At 41.6% G+C, this 17,015-nt stretch overlaps 1 protein-coding gene across 2 annotated transcripts; it reads right to left on the bottom strand.

The window, feature by feature from the left end:
- Positions 1-1,189: 1,189 nt before the first annotated feature.
- Positions 1,190-5,870, bottom strand: LOC120017895 (DENN domain-containing protein 10-like). 2 transcript variants are annotated; one of them, XM_038960850.1, is made up of 10 exons: positions 5,740-5,870; positions 5,339-5,492; positions 4,411-4,607; positions 4,238-4,317; positions 3,983-4,131; positions 3,697-3,808; positions 2,808-2,908; positions 2,277-2,384; positions 1,949-2,043; positions 1,190-1,772 (listed from the first exon to the last, which is right to left on the bottom strand). In XM_038960850.1, exons 2-10 carry the CDS (start codon positions 5,382-5,384, stop codon positions 1,605-1,607), a joined length of 1,056 nt encoding a protein of 351 aa, XP_038816778.1. In that variant the 5' UTR covers positions 5,385-5,492; positions 5,740-5,870; the 3' UTR covers positions 1,190-1,604. The 2 variants fall into 2 exon arrangements, with proteins under 2 accessions (XP_038816778.1, XP_038816779.1); XM_038960851.1 differs by having other exon boundaries at positions 4,268-4,317.
- Positions 5,871-17,015: the final 11,145 nt, after the last annotated feature.

Genomic DNA, 17,015 nt, shown 5'->3' with positions numbered 1-17,015 from the left:
CATAGTGATAAAAGCAGGGACTGTGAGGGAAAATGTTGTCTGAAGAGGTAGCATTGAATTGTTGCTGATAATAAATAACTTTTCATTTAATATTGACTCCAGCTGCCCCTGGTGGTAATTTCCACGACAACAAGATAATCCATCCACCTGACAGGTGTGGCATATCAAGAAGCTGACAAAACAGCATGATCATTACACAGGTGAACCTTCTGCTGGGGACAATAAAAGACCACTCCTAAAATGTGCGGATTTGTCACACAACACAATGCCACAGATGTCTCAAGTTGAGGGAGCGTGCAATTGGCATGCTGACTGCAGGAATGTCCACCAAAGCTGTTGCCAGAGAATTTAATGTTAATTTCTCTACCATAAGCCACCACCGGCATCATTTTAGAGAATTTGGAAGTACATCCAAACGGCCTCACAACCGCAGATTACGTGTATGGCGTCATTTATTATTCTTTTTTTTAAACTTAGAAACTGCACTGTTGGTTAGAGCCTGTAAGTAAGCATTTCACTGTAAGGTCTACACCTGTTGTATTCGGCGCACGTGACAAATAAACTTTGATTTGGGCGATCGGTTTGCTGATGTCAACCATGTTAACAGAGTGCCCCATGGTGGTGGTGGTGGTGGAATGGTATGGGCAGGCATAAGCTACAGACAATGAACACAATTTAATTTTATCGATGGTCATTTGAATGCAGAGATACCGACGCCCATTGTCGTGCCGTTCGTCCGCCGCCATCGCCTCATGTTTCAACATGATAATGCATGGCCCTATGACGCAAGGATCTGTACACAATTCCTGGAGACTGAAAATGTCCCAGTTCTTCCATGGCCTCCATACTCACCAGACATGTCATCCATTGAGCATGTTTGGGAGGCTCTGGATCGGCGTGTTCCAGTTCACGCCAATATTCAGCAACTTTCACAGCCAGTGAAGAGGAGTGGGACAGCATTCCACAGGCCATAACCAGTAGCCTGATCAACTCTATGCGAAGGAGATGTGTCGTGCTGCAAATGGTGGTCACAACAGATACTGACTGGTTTTCTGATCCACGCCCCTACCCTTTTTTTAAAGGTATCTCTGACCAACAGTATTCCCAGTCATATGAAATCCATAGATTAGGGCCTAATGAATTTATTTCAATTGACTGATTACCTGAAATGAACTGTAACTCAATAAAATCTTTGAAATTGTCACATTTATTGTATATTTTTGTTCAGTATACATATTTCGCATAGATCTCTTTCTTTAATTCTGAAATATAAAACATTCTTGAGAACTCAAATTAATCTGTTAACGGTCTTAAGATAAACTATTGAATTGCTGAACTATGGAATGCTATGTAAATGCTGTTATTGTATTATTGTCAAAACAAGACAATGTCTGTATATCTCATGTGTCTGTTACATTGTAAAAAGTAGGCTTTGTTAGTATTGTTAAGAGTCAGGAATGCAATTGTGTGCGCTACCTAACACCTGAGTTCTTCCCATTCTCCTTAACATGCCACTGTATGTATAATTACATAGATGAATGCCTATGCTAATATTCAGTGTCCTCACACCGCATGGCATGTTACATGATGTAGGAGATCAAGGGTCATATCTTGAGGAGCTGCTCAGCAGCTGCCAAGTGGAACAGGAAGTTCTCCGTAGCAGGCGGGAAGTGGCGCTGCTTTAAGGTCTCCAGGGTGATTTTAGAGTTCTCACATTCCTCGGCTAATGACGCCAAGTTAGCAAGGATCTCCCTCGTCTTTATGGAAATGTCCTGAAAACATCATAGCAAACAGACAGCTTTTTTCATGACTGTGCTAAATACCAGGATATTTATAATAACATATTTACTGTATAAACACTGTTCATCTTTGAAAATACATACATCACACCTTCTCTGATCACTGAAGAATGAATGGTAAGGATGTCATGTGTACATTCAACTCTCACCTTGATAATCTGCCCATCTGTTCTATCAGCATTCTCTGCAGACTGGACAATGACGAGCCCAATGTCTTTGTGCAGCTTTCCCATAGACATGGCCTCTTTGGTGTATAGAGTGGATAGGAGAGAGACGTCATATTGTTTAAAAAATGGTGGATGCTTGCATTGGGATAATGAGGGCGGACTATTTTTTACATGCCATTTTTTACAGTGGCATGTTAAGGTAGCAAGGTTTCTCTACATTCCGTTACATTTTTTAGATACAGAGCATTCTTCACTTTGAACAGACTGTCTTTTACAGTAATAGGAAGGAGATTAGAATTGAGACACCCACCTTTGGCACTCTGGGATATAGTAATCTCACTATCTGGGAGGTTCACATATACGTCAAACAAATCCGATCTGTTGCTCACTTCTGGATCAACAAATCCTGCGACGTATCCTGCAGAGACAGTGAGCATATGGGTGAATCAACGATTCATTTCTTCACCATAAGGCTTTTCAGGGACAATGCAGATGGGGGTACTCACAGAACTCTACGTTGAGAATCTCCAAGGAACATGTTTTCAAAACAACAGGCAAGTAAATAAATGTACTGCAAGTCAATTATTGCATGAGTCTTCCTGTGTGTGTGTGTATGTGGAACTGACTGTTGGGAGACAATGGGAATCTGGGTTGTGTTCATTAGGACACGCAAAGGAAAACATTTTAAACATTTTGCAAGAGAAAATTAACATTCTATTAGACAGGTCAAGGAAGTCCCTGACTGTTACAGTCCATGTTCTTCTCTTTGGTGTTTAATGAACACGACCCAAGTCTGAATCAGTTTGCTTTAATGTGGATCTAATGAACCAGAAATCCTCACCAGTGCACGTCCTGAGATTCTCGAGCTCACTGTCAGTCAGGTGGACATAAGGGTGCAGAATGGACCAGTCTTTCCTGTGCCATGTCAGAGCTGGAAGAGCTCTAGGAGGGAAAAATACAATAAAATCATACATTTGATATAAAGATTATAATGTTCTCTCAAAAACATAAATTGTAATCCACTTCAACAATGAAGTCCATGAACAGTCAAAGGTCTGGGCCGTGTTTCCCCAAATCATCTAAAGTTCAACGTTAGAACCTTCGTAGGACCATTGTTAAATCTCAGCTGTTGACCAAAACCATCGTTACTAAAGTTGCACTTGAAAAGGCTTGCTATTTAACGACTGCCTCAGACCAGTAGTAGAACAGCTAAGTGCGTCGTTAGATGCTTTTTTGCCCTTCCGCATCAAGATGTTTATCCGTCTTTCTGTAACTGCTGATAACCTTAGACCGATTGTGACTACAAATAGAAAGTTGCCAATGTCTTTGCAAATGATACAAACAAGCCAAGGATATAAGATGCTTCAAATAAAAACAGAGATGACTGTATTAAAATATAAATATAGTATAAGCACTATACTATATTTCAATGATATTGAAATACATTTCTTGTTAATTCAATTGAGTTTTATTCAGCTATTTGTATGCTACTGTATTTGTATGCTACAAATTATGTGTCAAATCTTAATTTCGTGCATATAGGATAAGCATTAGAATAAGCCGCCTCAATATTTGTAGCCATAGGTGATAATATCTCATACGAGCTGATCTGTCATCAGTATTGTGGAATAATTCTAATGTTAAGGTAAGATTTGAACGGGAGAAAGCTGATCCGAAAGCAGCGGTTTCTTTCGATCACATCACTTAGCGAACTCTCTTGCCTTATTCACCTTGTGAACTCCAACAGTACTTCAACCTGAGGGTGATGGACCACGATCCTCTTCTTTAGCATAAGGGCTGTGTACAGGATGATGGTCTCCATCCCAAACTGGGACACCACATCTGAAACAGTAATCACAAGATAGTCTACCTAATCCTGGTAATCAAATGGGATCAGCTTCTTCATGGAAATGCTTCTTTGCATACCAATAAGGAAACTGGACAGTGTCAAGCACCTTGTATGAACAATCATGTCCTTATACTGTAATAAGTGTTTTATATGTGTACATGTTTAACCTTTCACTGAGCCTGCTAAGTAGGCCTTCCTGACATCGTAGTCCTTGATGAGAAAGGAGCCATTCTCGTCACTCTGGCAGATGCCTTTGGTGAGGACTGCAATGTAACCCTCCATCATTTTCACAGGGCTCCCATGTTTGATGTACATCCTGAATGATAAAACACACATGACGAAATGAATAAAGATATGTTTTGGGGAAGTATTAAATAAGCAGACATTTAGCAATGGGGGTGCATTAGCGTCGTATGCTGTACCTGCATAGTACTCGACTGAATGCTGCATACCTCTCAGGGTTGAAATCCTTTGCTGTGACAACTATTGAAAAATGTGTGACCTAAAAAGAGAGAAATACGAGCAATATAATTTATCATTAGACCTACAAGTTAAAATTATTTCAATGAATGGAGAATTTCAAAACTAACTGTACCTTCTTTAGGGCGGTTGGTTCCTGCACCTCTACAGTGGATATGTAGTACCAGGTACGGCGGAACTGGCCAAACACAAAAGTGTGCAAGCCTCGGCTGTCCTGTCTGAGACAGCACTTACTGAGCAGGACCTCCCGGAGCTCAGCACTGACTGAGGGATAGCACCACACCCACAAGGTGTCTGCATTCACATCTTTCTCTGTGTGGGGAAGAATGAGAATACCGTGTCATATTGCTTTCACAACTCATTATTATCAATATTACCAGATCTTTAACTAAATTAATCTGTTCTCATGCTTACAAGAAGTAAAATCAAAGATGGTAAAATACTTCATCACATTGATATCACAGATATAACAATGAGGCAGATATTTCACTGGATGTATAAATGTGAAGCATCCGGTTGGCGTTTCCACTCACTACCAAATATAGTGGTGAGAGAAAGCCCACTGGCGGGCAGTGGGAGGAGATGGAACGAGATGGATTTTGGCCGACATTCTGCAAATCAATTAAACATTTGATCTCAAAACAGTTCTGTTCCCAAAACTAGAATCTGTTATGAACAGAACAGACTAAGTTTTATAGACTTCACCATTTGCCAAAGTTTCTACAAATGTAGTTCTTTAGAAGGAGTGTGCAGACGAATTGAGTTATCGCATACACGCAGTTCACAGCGTAGTCGTTCCCTAACGGAAATATGCTAGAACGCGCCAATAGGATCTCGCTAACTCGTGCTTGGTTCTACCCATTATGATTAATTTGCTCCAATTGGAAACGACAGGCTGTGGTCTATCTTGGGTTAGTTAAACAAATCTTTGTTGATATCATGTGATGCCAGTCAAAGCCTAACAGGAGCAAGCTTGGCACGCATCAACCAAAAAAGCAGGGTAAACAATAATTTGAAATGGGGAAGGATATGTCTTTCCTTACCAATTAATCCAACGCTTAACATGAGCTGAGTTTCTGGTGCCGCCATATCCCATCACAATTCTATTGTACTGTGGAAGTTGACAATTAGGGACTCATGACAGCTTGTCTTGGGCAAGGAAGTACTTTCACCAAAAGAACAGCTAGCTGTTGCTGACTGTTTGGAGATAGGATGAGCAAGAAAGAAGAGTAAACGCTATGATAAAACATGTTCATTAGCTCTAGCAGGTTAGAGGTTATACCGACATCAACAAATTAGCCACAATGAATGATTAGCTACAAGTAGTTCGATAGTGATAACATTTGATTTGAGAAGCCATGCACAGTTTGATGATAACAGTCTTAGGCTTCTAGCTAGCTACAGTATAGGACACACAACGTTGATGAAAGTACAGTTACTGTACCGTGTGTCTGGTCCAAATCTGCGATTATTATCGTGTGGATTTAGCGAAATCTACAAAATGTATAAATGATTAGCTAACATTGATGCTTTCAAAACACACAAGCATTGTGAACCTATCGCAATTGAGGTCATGTGATCATACGGAAAATTTTCTAAATAAAAGTCCCCTGAAAAACTGTTACAGGACGTTTTAATGATTTTAAAAATCGCAAAACGTATAGTTAAAAGTTACTCAAACATTTGAAAATTAACAGATATATTTACTGTATTATTATTCTTAACTATAGCCTAATGATAACGCTTTTCGTTATAGTGCCCTGTAAAAAAACAATACCAACACTGTTGCTGGAAGTATTAGTGGTTTTCTAACTACTGTCAACTCGTAACAGGACAGGATTTAAACATGTTTTGAAGAGAACATTTTCACATTGGCCCCGTCCATGGATAACTTTGGACGGGGCCACAATGTTTGCCCTGTACAAGGCCATAGAGGATAGCGGTGAACCACACAAAAGTGTCTGCCTTCCAGCAGAGACCCCAGACTGTGTTTTTGTGTGAGGAGGATGCAACCATGGAACTGAGGGTTAAAACTGTCAAGTACTTCCAAGGTGAGCCCATGTTACCAAATGGTCTGTGCTATCTGGGATCCTTGGGAAGTCTCTACCCCATTGAAGTTGACATTTTCAATGGTTAACACAAGGGTTAGGGTAGGGCAAGGGTAGGGGTTAGAGCTTAGGGTAGGGAGGTCCCAAGAAACCCGGATAGCATTGAACCTTACCAAATAACTTAATCCCAATGTTTATTTCATGATTGTGCCACTTGCATGGCTTATGAACAAAATAAATGGTGGTGTGTTATTTTTGGCCTGGGATTTTTTTTTAAATTGTATTCAACACTAAAATGTGAATAAAATGAAAATCTAACTCACTTGACCTACTGTTATTTCCCCTCTAGGAAACCTGCAATGACATAGATGCATGACCTGCCTGGATATGAGCAGCATGGAGAACAGTGCCATCTAGTGAAATGAAAATTAAACTATTATTACAGATCATTTAAATGAACAATATTGAACTTGCAATCATTAATTCGTTTTCAACTCATGTATATTGAAGACTGTAAAAGCGATTTGTTTAATATACATTTCGATGTCCCCTTATTAAAATAATTACATGTACTGATTACATGTTTTATTTGATGTATTTACAAATAACCACTAGCACTCAACAATAAGACTTAATACCTCCTACAATAGCATGAAACGAGGAGGGCAGGAACAATGAAACAGAACTAAGGCATCTTGATGCAGCCAAATATACTACCATTTGTGAGTGTAAACGGAGGACCTCTATTTTGAAGCTTTTTGCGCGATTTGGACCGTTAATGAAGCTTATTTTTCCATCCGGACGACCCACGTGACTTTAATGAAACGGTTGTCGCTAGCTTCCATATGCCGCGTTCAAAACAATTGTAAAATCTAAAATATTCGACTTTAGTGCGTTCAAGACAACTGGGAACTTGAAAAAACGAGCTCCGACTGGGAAAAATTGTTTTGAACGGTCATCCAACTCGGAATTCCAACTCGGGCCCCTTTCTAGACCTGAAGATCACTGACGTCATGATTTGAACTCGTATTTTTTTCGAGCTCCATCTTATGGAAAATCTTCTGAATAATGTACACTGCTCAAAAAAATAAAGGGAACACTTAAACAACACAATGTAACTCCAAGTCAATCACACTTCTGTGAAATCAAACTGTCCACTTAGGAAGCAACACTGATTGACAATAAATTTCACATGCTGTTGTGCAAATGGAATAGACAAAAGGTGGAAATTATAGGCAATTAGCAAGACACCCCCCAATAAAGGACTGGTTCTGCAGGTGGTGACCACAGACCACTTCTCAGTTCCTATGCTTCCTGGCTGATGTTTTGGTCACTTTTGAATGCTGGCGGTGCTTTCACTCTAGTGGTAGCATGAGACGGAGTCTACAACCCACACAAGTGGCTCAGGTAGTGCAGCTCATCCAGGATGGCACATCAATGCGAGCTGTGGCAAGAAGGTTTGCTGTGTCTGTCAGCGTAGTGTCCAGAGCATGGAGGCGCTACCAGGAGACAGGCCAGTACATCAGGAGACGTGGAGGAGGCCGTAGGAGGGCAACAACCCAGCAGCAGGACCGCTACCTCCGCCTTTGTGCAAGGAGGGGCACTGCCAGAGCCCTGCAAAATGACCTCCAGCAGGCCACAAATGTGCATGTGTCTGCTCAAATGGTCAGAAACAGACTCCATGAGGGTGGTATGAGGGCCCGACGTCCACAGGTGGGGGTTGTGCTTACAGCCCAACACCGTGCAGGACGTTTGGCATTTGCCAGAGAACACCAAGATTGGCAAATTCGCCACTGGCGCCCTGTGCTCTTCACAGATGAAAGCAGGTTCACACTGAGCACATGAGCACATGTGATAGACGTGACAGAGTCTGGAGACGCCGTGGAGAACGTTCTGCTGCCTGCAACATCCTCCAGCATGACCGGTTTGGCGGTGGGTCAGTCATGGTGTGGGGTGGCATTTCTTTGTGGGGCCGCACAGCCCTCCATGTAGCCTGACTGCCATTAGGTACCGAGATGAGATCCTCAGACCCCTTGTGAGACCATATGCTGACACATGCACATTTGTGGCCTGCTGTAGGTCATTTTGCAGGGCTCTGGCAGTGCCCCTCCTTGCACAAAGGCGGAGGTAGCGGTCCTGCTGCTGGGTTGTTGCCCTCCTACGGCCTCCTCCACGTCTCCTGATGTACTGGCCTGTCTCCTGGTAGCGCCTCCATGCTCTGGACACTACGCTGACAGACACAGCAAACCTTCTTGCCACAGCTCGCATTGATGTGCCATCCTGGATGAGCTGCACTACCTGAGCCACTTGTGTGGGTTGTAGACTCCGTCTCATGCTACCACTAGAGTGAAAGCACCGCCAGCATTCAAAAGTGACCAAAACATCAGCCAGGAAGCATAGGAACTGAGAAGTGGTCTGTGGTCACCACCTGCAGAACCAGTCCTTTATTGGGGGGTGTCTTGCTAATTGCCTATAATTTCCACCTTTTGTCTATTCCATTTGCACAACAGCATGTGAAATTTATTGTCAATCAGTGTTGCTTCCTAAGTGGACAGTTTGATTTCACAGAAGTGTGATTGACTTGGAGTTACATTGTGTTGTTTAAGTGTTCCCTTTATTTTTTTGAGCAGTGTATTTTAAACCTAACCACACGGCTAACTTTATGCCTAACCCAATGCTTAATTTAAGAACAAAAGGCTCATTTAGATTTTCAGGAATTTTTACAATATAGCCTATGTTGACTTTGTGGCTATGGAATATGATGCTGCAATTTGATGCACTATGCAGGTGTCGCTCCACCATTTACTGGTTGCTAAAATTATAATAGTTCGCCTAATTTCAGTTTATGTGTCAAAACAAGCAAGTATAGTGGAAATAATCCTAATACCAACTAAACCGCTGTGAAATATATATTTTCCATGAGAAAAAATATAGTATTTTCAGCTGTTTGAAGCAGGTGTACTAAGCTTAACGTAAAATACAAAAAAATGTAAGAACGGGAAGCATAGAAATTGCACACATAGCCCATATCTACTGCTTCTGAGACTTGCTTTCAATGAGAATGACAGATCTATAACAAACATTTCTATGTAGATTTGATATGGTCCCCCCAAAATGTAAATATTGGAGCTGTAATTCTTTTCATCCTCAAGATGTATGTCAACGTATCACCAATAAATGTATCTAAAATTGTATTTAATTAAACTATGATGTGTTCACACAATGTCTGATTTTACTTTCACATTAAATGTCAGATTATATTTGTCTCATATGCCTACTAACCAAATTAATGTATCATAAATATTGAATATAAATTCATATTAATTTGTTGAAACCTACCAGGTACAACCCCAAATCTGTAAACACGGGCACCCTCATAGATATCATCCTAACCAACTTGCCCTCCAAATACACCTCTGCTATTTTCAACCAAGATCTCAGCGATCATTGCCTGCATCCATAATGGGTCTGCGGTCAAACGACCACCCCTCATCACTGTCAAACGCTCCCTAAAACACTTCAGCGAGCAGGCCTTTCTAATCGACCTGGCCGGGGTATCCTGGAATGATATTGACCTCATCCCGTCAGTAGAGGATGCCTGGTTATTCTTTAAAAGTGCCTTCCTCACCATCTTAAATAAGTATGCTCCATTTAAAAATGTTGAACCAGGAACAGATATAGCCCTTGGTTCACTCCAGACCTGACTGCCCTTGACCAGCACAAAAACATCCTGTGGCGTACTGCATTAGCATCGAATAGCCCCCGTGATATGCAACTTTTCAGGGAAGTTAGGAACAAATATACACAGGCAGTTAGGAAAGCTAAGGCTAGCTTTTACAAACAGAAATTTGCATCCTGTAGCACAAACTCAAAAAAGTTCTGGGACACTAAAGTCCATGGAGAATAAGAGCACCTCCTCCCAACTGCACACTGCACTGAGGATAGGAAACTCTGTCACCACCGATAAATCCACTATAATTGAGAATTTCAATAAGCATTTTTCTACGGCTGGCCATGCTTTCCACCTGGCTACCCCTACCCCGGTCAACTGCCCGGCACCCCCCACAGCAACTCGCCCAAGCCTCCCCCATTTCTCCTTCACCCAAATCCAGATAGCTGATGTTCTGAAAGAGCTGCAAAATCTGGACCCCTACAAATCAGCCGGGCTAGACAATCTGGACCCTCTCGTTCTAAAATTATCTGCCGAAATTGTTGCAACCCCTATTACTAGCCTGTTCAACCTCTCTTTCGTGTCGTCTGAGATTCCCAAAGATTGGAAAACTGCCGCGATCATCCCCCTCTTCAAAGGGGGAGACACTCTAGACCCAAACTGCTACAGACCTATATCTATCCTACCCTGCCTTTCTACGGTCTTCAAAAGCCAAGTTAACAAACAGATTACCGACCATTTCGAATCCCACCGTACCTTTTCCGCTATGCAATCCGGTTTCAGAGCTGGTCATGGGTGCACCTCAGCCACGCTCAAGGTCCTAAGCGATATCATAACCGCCATCGATAAGAGACATTACTGTGCAGCCGTCTTTATCGACCTGGCCAAGGCTTTCGACTCTGTCAATCACCACATTCTTATCGGCAGACTAAACAGCCTTGGTTTCTCAAATGACTGCCTCGCCTGGTTCACCAACTACTTCTCTGATAGAGTTCAGTGTGTCAAATCGGAGGGCCTGTTGTCTGGACCTCTGGCAGTCTCTATGGGGGTGCCACAGGGTTCAATTCTCGGGCCGACTCTCTTCTCTGTATACATCAATGATGTCGCTCTTGCTGCTGGTGATTCTCTGATTCACATCTACGCAGACAACACCATTCTGTATACTTCTGGCCCTTCTTTGGACTCTGTGTTAACTAACCTCCAGACGAGCTTCAATGCCATACAACTCTCCTTCCGTGGACTCCAACTGCTTTTAAATGCAAGTAAAACTAAATGCATGCTCTTCAACCGATCGCTGCCCGCACCTGCCCGCCCGTCCAGCATCACTACTCTGGACGGTTCTGACTTAGGTATTTGTAGTTGTCCACATAGTCTAGGTGTCTGGTTAGACTGCAAACTCTCCTTTCAGATTCACATGAACAATCTCCAATCCAAAATTAAATATAGAATTGGCTTCCTATTTCGCAAGAAAGCATCCTTCACTCATGCTGCCAAACATGCACTCGTAAAACTGACCATCCTACCGATCCTCGACTTCGGCGATGTCATTTACAAAATAGCCTCCAACACTCTATTCAACAAATTTGATGCAGTCTATCACAGTGCCATCCGTTTTGTCACCAAAGCCCCATATACTACCCACCATTGAGACCTGTACACTCTCGTTGGCTGACCCTCGCTTCATACTCGTCGCCAAACCCACTGGCTCCAGGTCATCTACAAGTCTCTGCTAGGTAAAGCCCCGCCTTATCTCAGCTCACTGGTCACCATAGCAGCACCCACCCGTAGCACGCGCTCCAGCAGGTATATCTCACTAGAACTTCCAGTTCTCTGCTGCCAATGACTTGAACGAACTGCAAAAATCACTGAAGCTGGAGACTCATATCTCCCTCACTAGCTTTAAGCACCAGCTGTCAGAGCAGCTCACAGATTACTGCACCTGTACATAGCCCATCTGTAAACAGCCCCATCTATCTACCTCATCCCCATACTGTATTTATTTATTTATTTATTTATCTTGCTCCTTTGCACCCCAGTATCTCTACTTGCACATTCATCTTCTGCACATCAATCACTCCAGTGTTTAATTGGTATATTGTAATTACTTCGCCACCATGGCCTATTTATTGCCTTACCTCCCTTATCTTACCGCATTTGCACACACTGTATATAGACTTTTTCTACTGTATGTTTGTTTATTCCATGTGTAACTCTGTGTTGTTGTATGTGTCGAACTGCTTTGCTTTATTCTTGGCCAGGTCGCAGTTGTAAATGAGAACTTGTTCTCAACTAGCCTACCTGGTTAAATAAAGGTTAAATATATATATTTTTAAGCGTTACAGCAATGTCACGAAACCCCCCCCACATGTAATTCAAATACATTTTCCTCTCAATCAATATACAGTTGAAGTCAGAAGTTTACATACAGTTAGGTTGGAGTCATTAAAACTCGTTTTTCAACCACTCCACAAATTTCTTGTCAAAAAACTATAGGTTTGACAAGTCAGTTAGGACACCTACTTTCTGAGTGACACAAGTCATTTTTCCAACAATTGTTAACAGACAGATTATTTCACTTATAATTCACTGTATCACAATTCCAGTGGGTCAGAAGGTTACATACACTAAGTTGACTGTGCCTTTAAACAGATTAGAAAATTCCAGAAAATGATGTCATGGCTTTAGAAGCTTCTGATCATTTGAGTCAATTGGAGGTGTACCTGTGGATGTATTTGCTTGACATCATGGGAAAATCAAAAGAAATCAGCCAAGACCTCAGAAAAGAAATTGTAGACCTCCACAAGTCTGGTTCAACCTTGGGAGCAATTTCCAACGCCTGAAGGTACCATATTCATCTGTACAAACAATAGTACGCAAGTATAAACACCATGGGACCACGCAGCCGTCATACCGCTCAGGAAGGAGACGCATTCTGTCTCCTAGAGATGAACGCACTTTCGTGCGAAAAGTGCAAAACAATCCCAGAACAACAGCAAAGGATCTTGTGAAGATGCTGGAGGAAACAGGTACAAAAGTATCTATATCCACAGTAAAAAGTGTCCTATATCGACATAACCAAAAAGGCCGCTCAGCAAGGAAGAAGCCACTGCTCCAAAACCGCAATAAAAAAGCCAGACTATGGTTTGCAACTGCACATGGGGACAAAGATCATACTTTTGGGAGAAATGTCCTCAGGAAGTGAAAGCTTGGTCGCAAATGGGTCTTCCAAATGGACAATGACCCCAAGCATATTTCCAAGGTTGTGGCAAAATGGCTTAAGGACAACAAAGTCAAGGTATTGGAGTGGCCATCACAAAGCCATGACCTCAATCCTATAGAAAATTTGTGGGCAGAACTGAAAAAGTGTGTGTGAGCAAGGAGGCCTACAACCTGACTCAGTTACACCAGCTCTGTCAGGAGGAATAGGCCAAAATTCACCCAACTTATTGTGGTTAGCATGTGGAAAGCTAACCCGAAACGTTTGACCCAAGTTAAACCATTTAAAAGGCAATGCTACCAAATACTAATTGAGTGTATGTAAACTTCTGACCCACTAGGAATGTGATGAAAGAAATAAAAGCTGAAATGAATCATTCTCTCTACTATTATTCTGACATTTCACATTCTTAAAATGAAGTAGTGATCCTAACTGACCTAAGACAGGGAATTTTTACTAGGATGAAATGTCAGGAATTGTGAAAAACTGAGTTTAAATGTATTTGGCTAAGGTGTATGTAAACTTCCGACTAAAACTGTACATACATACATACCAGTCAAAAGTTTGGACACACCTACTCATTCAAGAGTTTTTATTTATTTAACCTTTTTTCTACATTGTAGAATAATAGTGAAGATATCAAAACTATGAAATAGCACATAGGGAATCATGTAGAAACCAAAAAAAGTGTTAAACAAATCAAAATATATGTTATATTCTTCAAAGTAGCCATTCTTGGCACTCTATCAACCAGCTTCATCAGTCTTGAAGGAGTTCCCACATATGCTGAGCACTTGTTGGCTGCTTTTCCTTCGCTCTGCGGTCCAACTCATCCCAAACCATCTCAAATTGGGTTGAGGTCGGGTGATTGTGGAGGCCAGGTCATTTGATGCAGCACTCCATCACTCTTCTTCTTAGTCAAATAGCCCCTACACAGCCTGGAAGTGTGTTGGGTCATTGTCCTGCTGAAAAACAAATGATAGTCCCACTAAGCGCAAACCAGATGGAATGGCGTATCGCTGTGGTAGCAATGTTGGTTAAGTGTGCCTTGAATTCAAAATAAATAACTGACAGTGTCAACAGCAAAGCACCATCACACATCCTCCTCCATGCTTCACGGTAGGAACCACACATGCGGAGATCATCCGTTCACCTACTCTGCATCTCACAAAGACACCGGTGTTGGAAACAAAAATCTCAAATTTGGACTCATCAGACCAAAGGACAGATTTACACCAGTCTAATGTCCATTGCTTGTGTTTCTTGGCCCAATCAAGTCTCTTCTTCTTATTGGTGCCCTTTAGTAGTGGTTTCTTTGCAGCAATTTACGCAGTCTCCTCTGAACAGTTGATGTTGAGATGTGTCTGTTACTTGAACTCTGTGAAGCATTTATTTCGGCTGCATTCTGAGATACAGTTAACTCTAATGAACTTATCCTCTGCAGCAGAGGTAACTTTGGGTCTTCCTTTCCTGTCGCGCATCTCATGAGAGCCAGTTTCATCACAGCACTTGATGGTTTTCGTGACTGCATTTGAAGAAACTTTAAAAGTTCTTGAAATTTTCCGAATCTACCTTCATGTCGTTTCCCTTTGCTTATTTGAGCTGTTCTTGCTATAATATGGACTTGGTCTTTTACCAAATAGGGCTATCTTCTGTATACCACCCCTACCTTGTCACAACACAACTGATTGGCTCCAACCCATGAAGAAGGAAAGAAATTCCACAAATTAACAAGGCACACCTGTTCATTGAAATGCATTCCAGGGGACTACCTCATGAAACTGGCTGAGAGAATGCCAGAAGTGTGCAAAGCTGTCATCAAGGCAAAGGGTGGCTGTTTTGAAGACTCTTGGTTACTACAACAAAAGAAAAGGGGATGATCGTGGATTTCAGGAGACAGTTTTAAGTTCTTCGGCGTACACATCACGGACAAACTGAAATGGTCCACCCACACAGACAGAGTTGTGAAGAAGGCGCAACAACGCCTCTTCAACATCAGGTGGCTGAAGAAATTTGACTTGTCAACCTAAAACTTTTACAGATGCACAATTGAGAGCATCCTGTCGGGCTGTATCACCGCCTGGTACGGCAACTGCACCACCCACAACCGCAAGGCTCTCCAGAGGGTGGTGCGGTCTGCACAACGTATCACCGGGGGCAAACTACCTGCCCTCCAGAACACCTACAACACCCGATGTCACAGGAAGGCCAAAAAGATCATCAAGGACAACAACCAACCGAGCCACTGCCTGTTCACCCCACTACTATCCAGAATGCGAGGTCAGTACAGGTGCATCAAAGCTGGGACCGAGAGACTGAAAAACAGCTTCTATCTCAAGGCCATCAGACTTAAACAGCCATCACTAACACAGAGAGACTGCTGCCTACATACAGACTTGAAATCGTTGACCACTTTAATAAACGGATCACTAGACACTTTAAATAATGCCACTTTAATAATGTTTACATATCTTACATTACTCATCTCATATGTATATACTGTATTTTATACCATCTATTGCATCTTGCCTATGCCGCTCGGTCATCGCTCATTCATATATTTATATGTATATATTCTTATTCCATTCCTTTACTTAGATTTGTGTGTATTAGGTAGTTGTTGTGGAATTGTTAGATTACTGTTAGATATTACTGCACTGTCGGAACTAGAAGCACAAGGATTTCCCTACACTCACAATTACATCTTCTAACCATGTGTATGTGACCAATACAATTATTTTATTTGATTCCATATGTGTTATTTCATAGTTTTGAGGTCTTCACTATTATTCTTCACTATTATTTACTTTTCTGCTCTTTTGCACACCAGTATTTCTACTTGCACATCATCATCTGCACATCTATCACTCCAGTGTTAATTTGATAAATTGTGTAATTACTTCGCTACTATGGCCTATTTATTGCCTTACCTCCTCACGCCATTTGCACACACTGTATATAGACTTATTCTTTTCTCTTTTTTTCCTATTGTGTTATTGACTGTAGCTTCTTTATTCCATGTGTTACTCTGTGTTGTTGTTTGTGATGCACTGCTTTGCTTTATCTTGGCCAGGTCACAGTTGCAAATGAGAACTGGTTCTGAACTGGCCTGCCTGGTTAAATAAAGTTGAAATAAAAAATAAAAAAATAATTCTACAATGTAGAAAATAGTAAAAAAAAATAAAGAAAAACCCTTGAATGAGTAGGTGTGTCCAAACTCTTGACTGGTACTATATATTTCATTATTTACTTTGCTACTATGCCTGTCTAGCTATATCAAAGACAAAAACGGTGATGAAAAGCGCTTCGTGTACATACGGGAACTTATGTCGTTACTGATGTAGGCCGGTCACGAGCAAGGTTGCCATGTTTGTGGTTATCCCGTTATAGGCTACTTAGAAAACGATGTCAAGGGTGAAAATGTATTGGTCGAGCATTTCAGTTTTTTTTACCTCATAAGTGACCCGTGGCCGTCTTGGCATTTCTCTTAAAAATATATATATATTTATTTCACTGTGACCTGTTGCTGCCGATTTACATGCCATTGTAAGCTACCATTTGATACAATAAATATGTTGAAATGACTATCACTGGAGTCATTGCAAATCAATTTGTTCCACTTGTGTAGTCTACTTGGAGTTTGCAAACGTATTTCATAAACGCGGCCCTAAGCCGTGGTATATTGGCCATATACCACAACCCCTCGGGCCTTATCGCTTGATTATAAACGGGTTCAAGCCCTGAATGCTGATTGGCTGACAGCCGAGCCCTGAATGCTGTTGGCT

This window comes from Salvelinus namaycush, chromosome 22 (genome assembly GCF_016432855.1).
Source record: "Salvelinus namaycush isolate Seneca chromosome 22, SaNama_1.0, whole genome shotgun sequence".
Lineage (NCBI taxonomy): Eukaryota > Metazoa > Chordata > Actinopteri > Salmoniformes > Salmonidae > Salvelinus > Salvelinus namaycush.
The sequence above is the reverse complement of the archived record's forward strand: the minus strand, read 5'-3'. Positions and strand labels throughout refer to the sequence as shown.

Bases quoted from the DNA above. Each gene is read 5' to 3' on its own strand.
- LOC120017895 (XM_038960850.1), bottom strand. From the start codon at position 5,384: ATGGCGGCACCAGAAACTCAGCTCATGTTAAGCGTTGGATTAATTG. The intron at 3,809-3,982 runs GTTAAACATGTA...TTACTGTTTCAG, and splicing joins CTTAGCAGGCTCAGTGAAAG to ATGTGGTGTCCCAGTTTGGG. The intron at 2,909-3,696 runs GTGAATAAGGCA...TTTCCCTCCTAG, and splicing joins GTACTGTTGGAGTTCACAAG to AGCTCTTCCAGCTCTGACAT.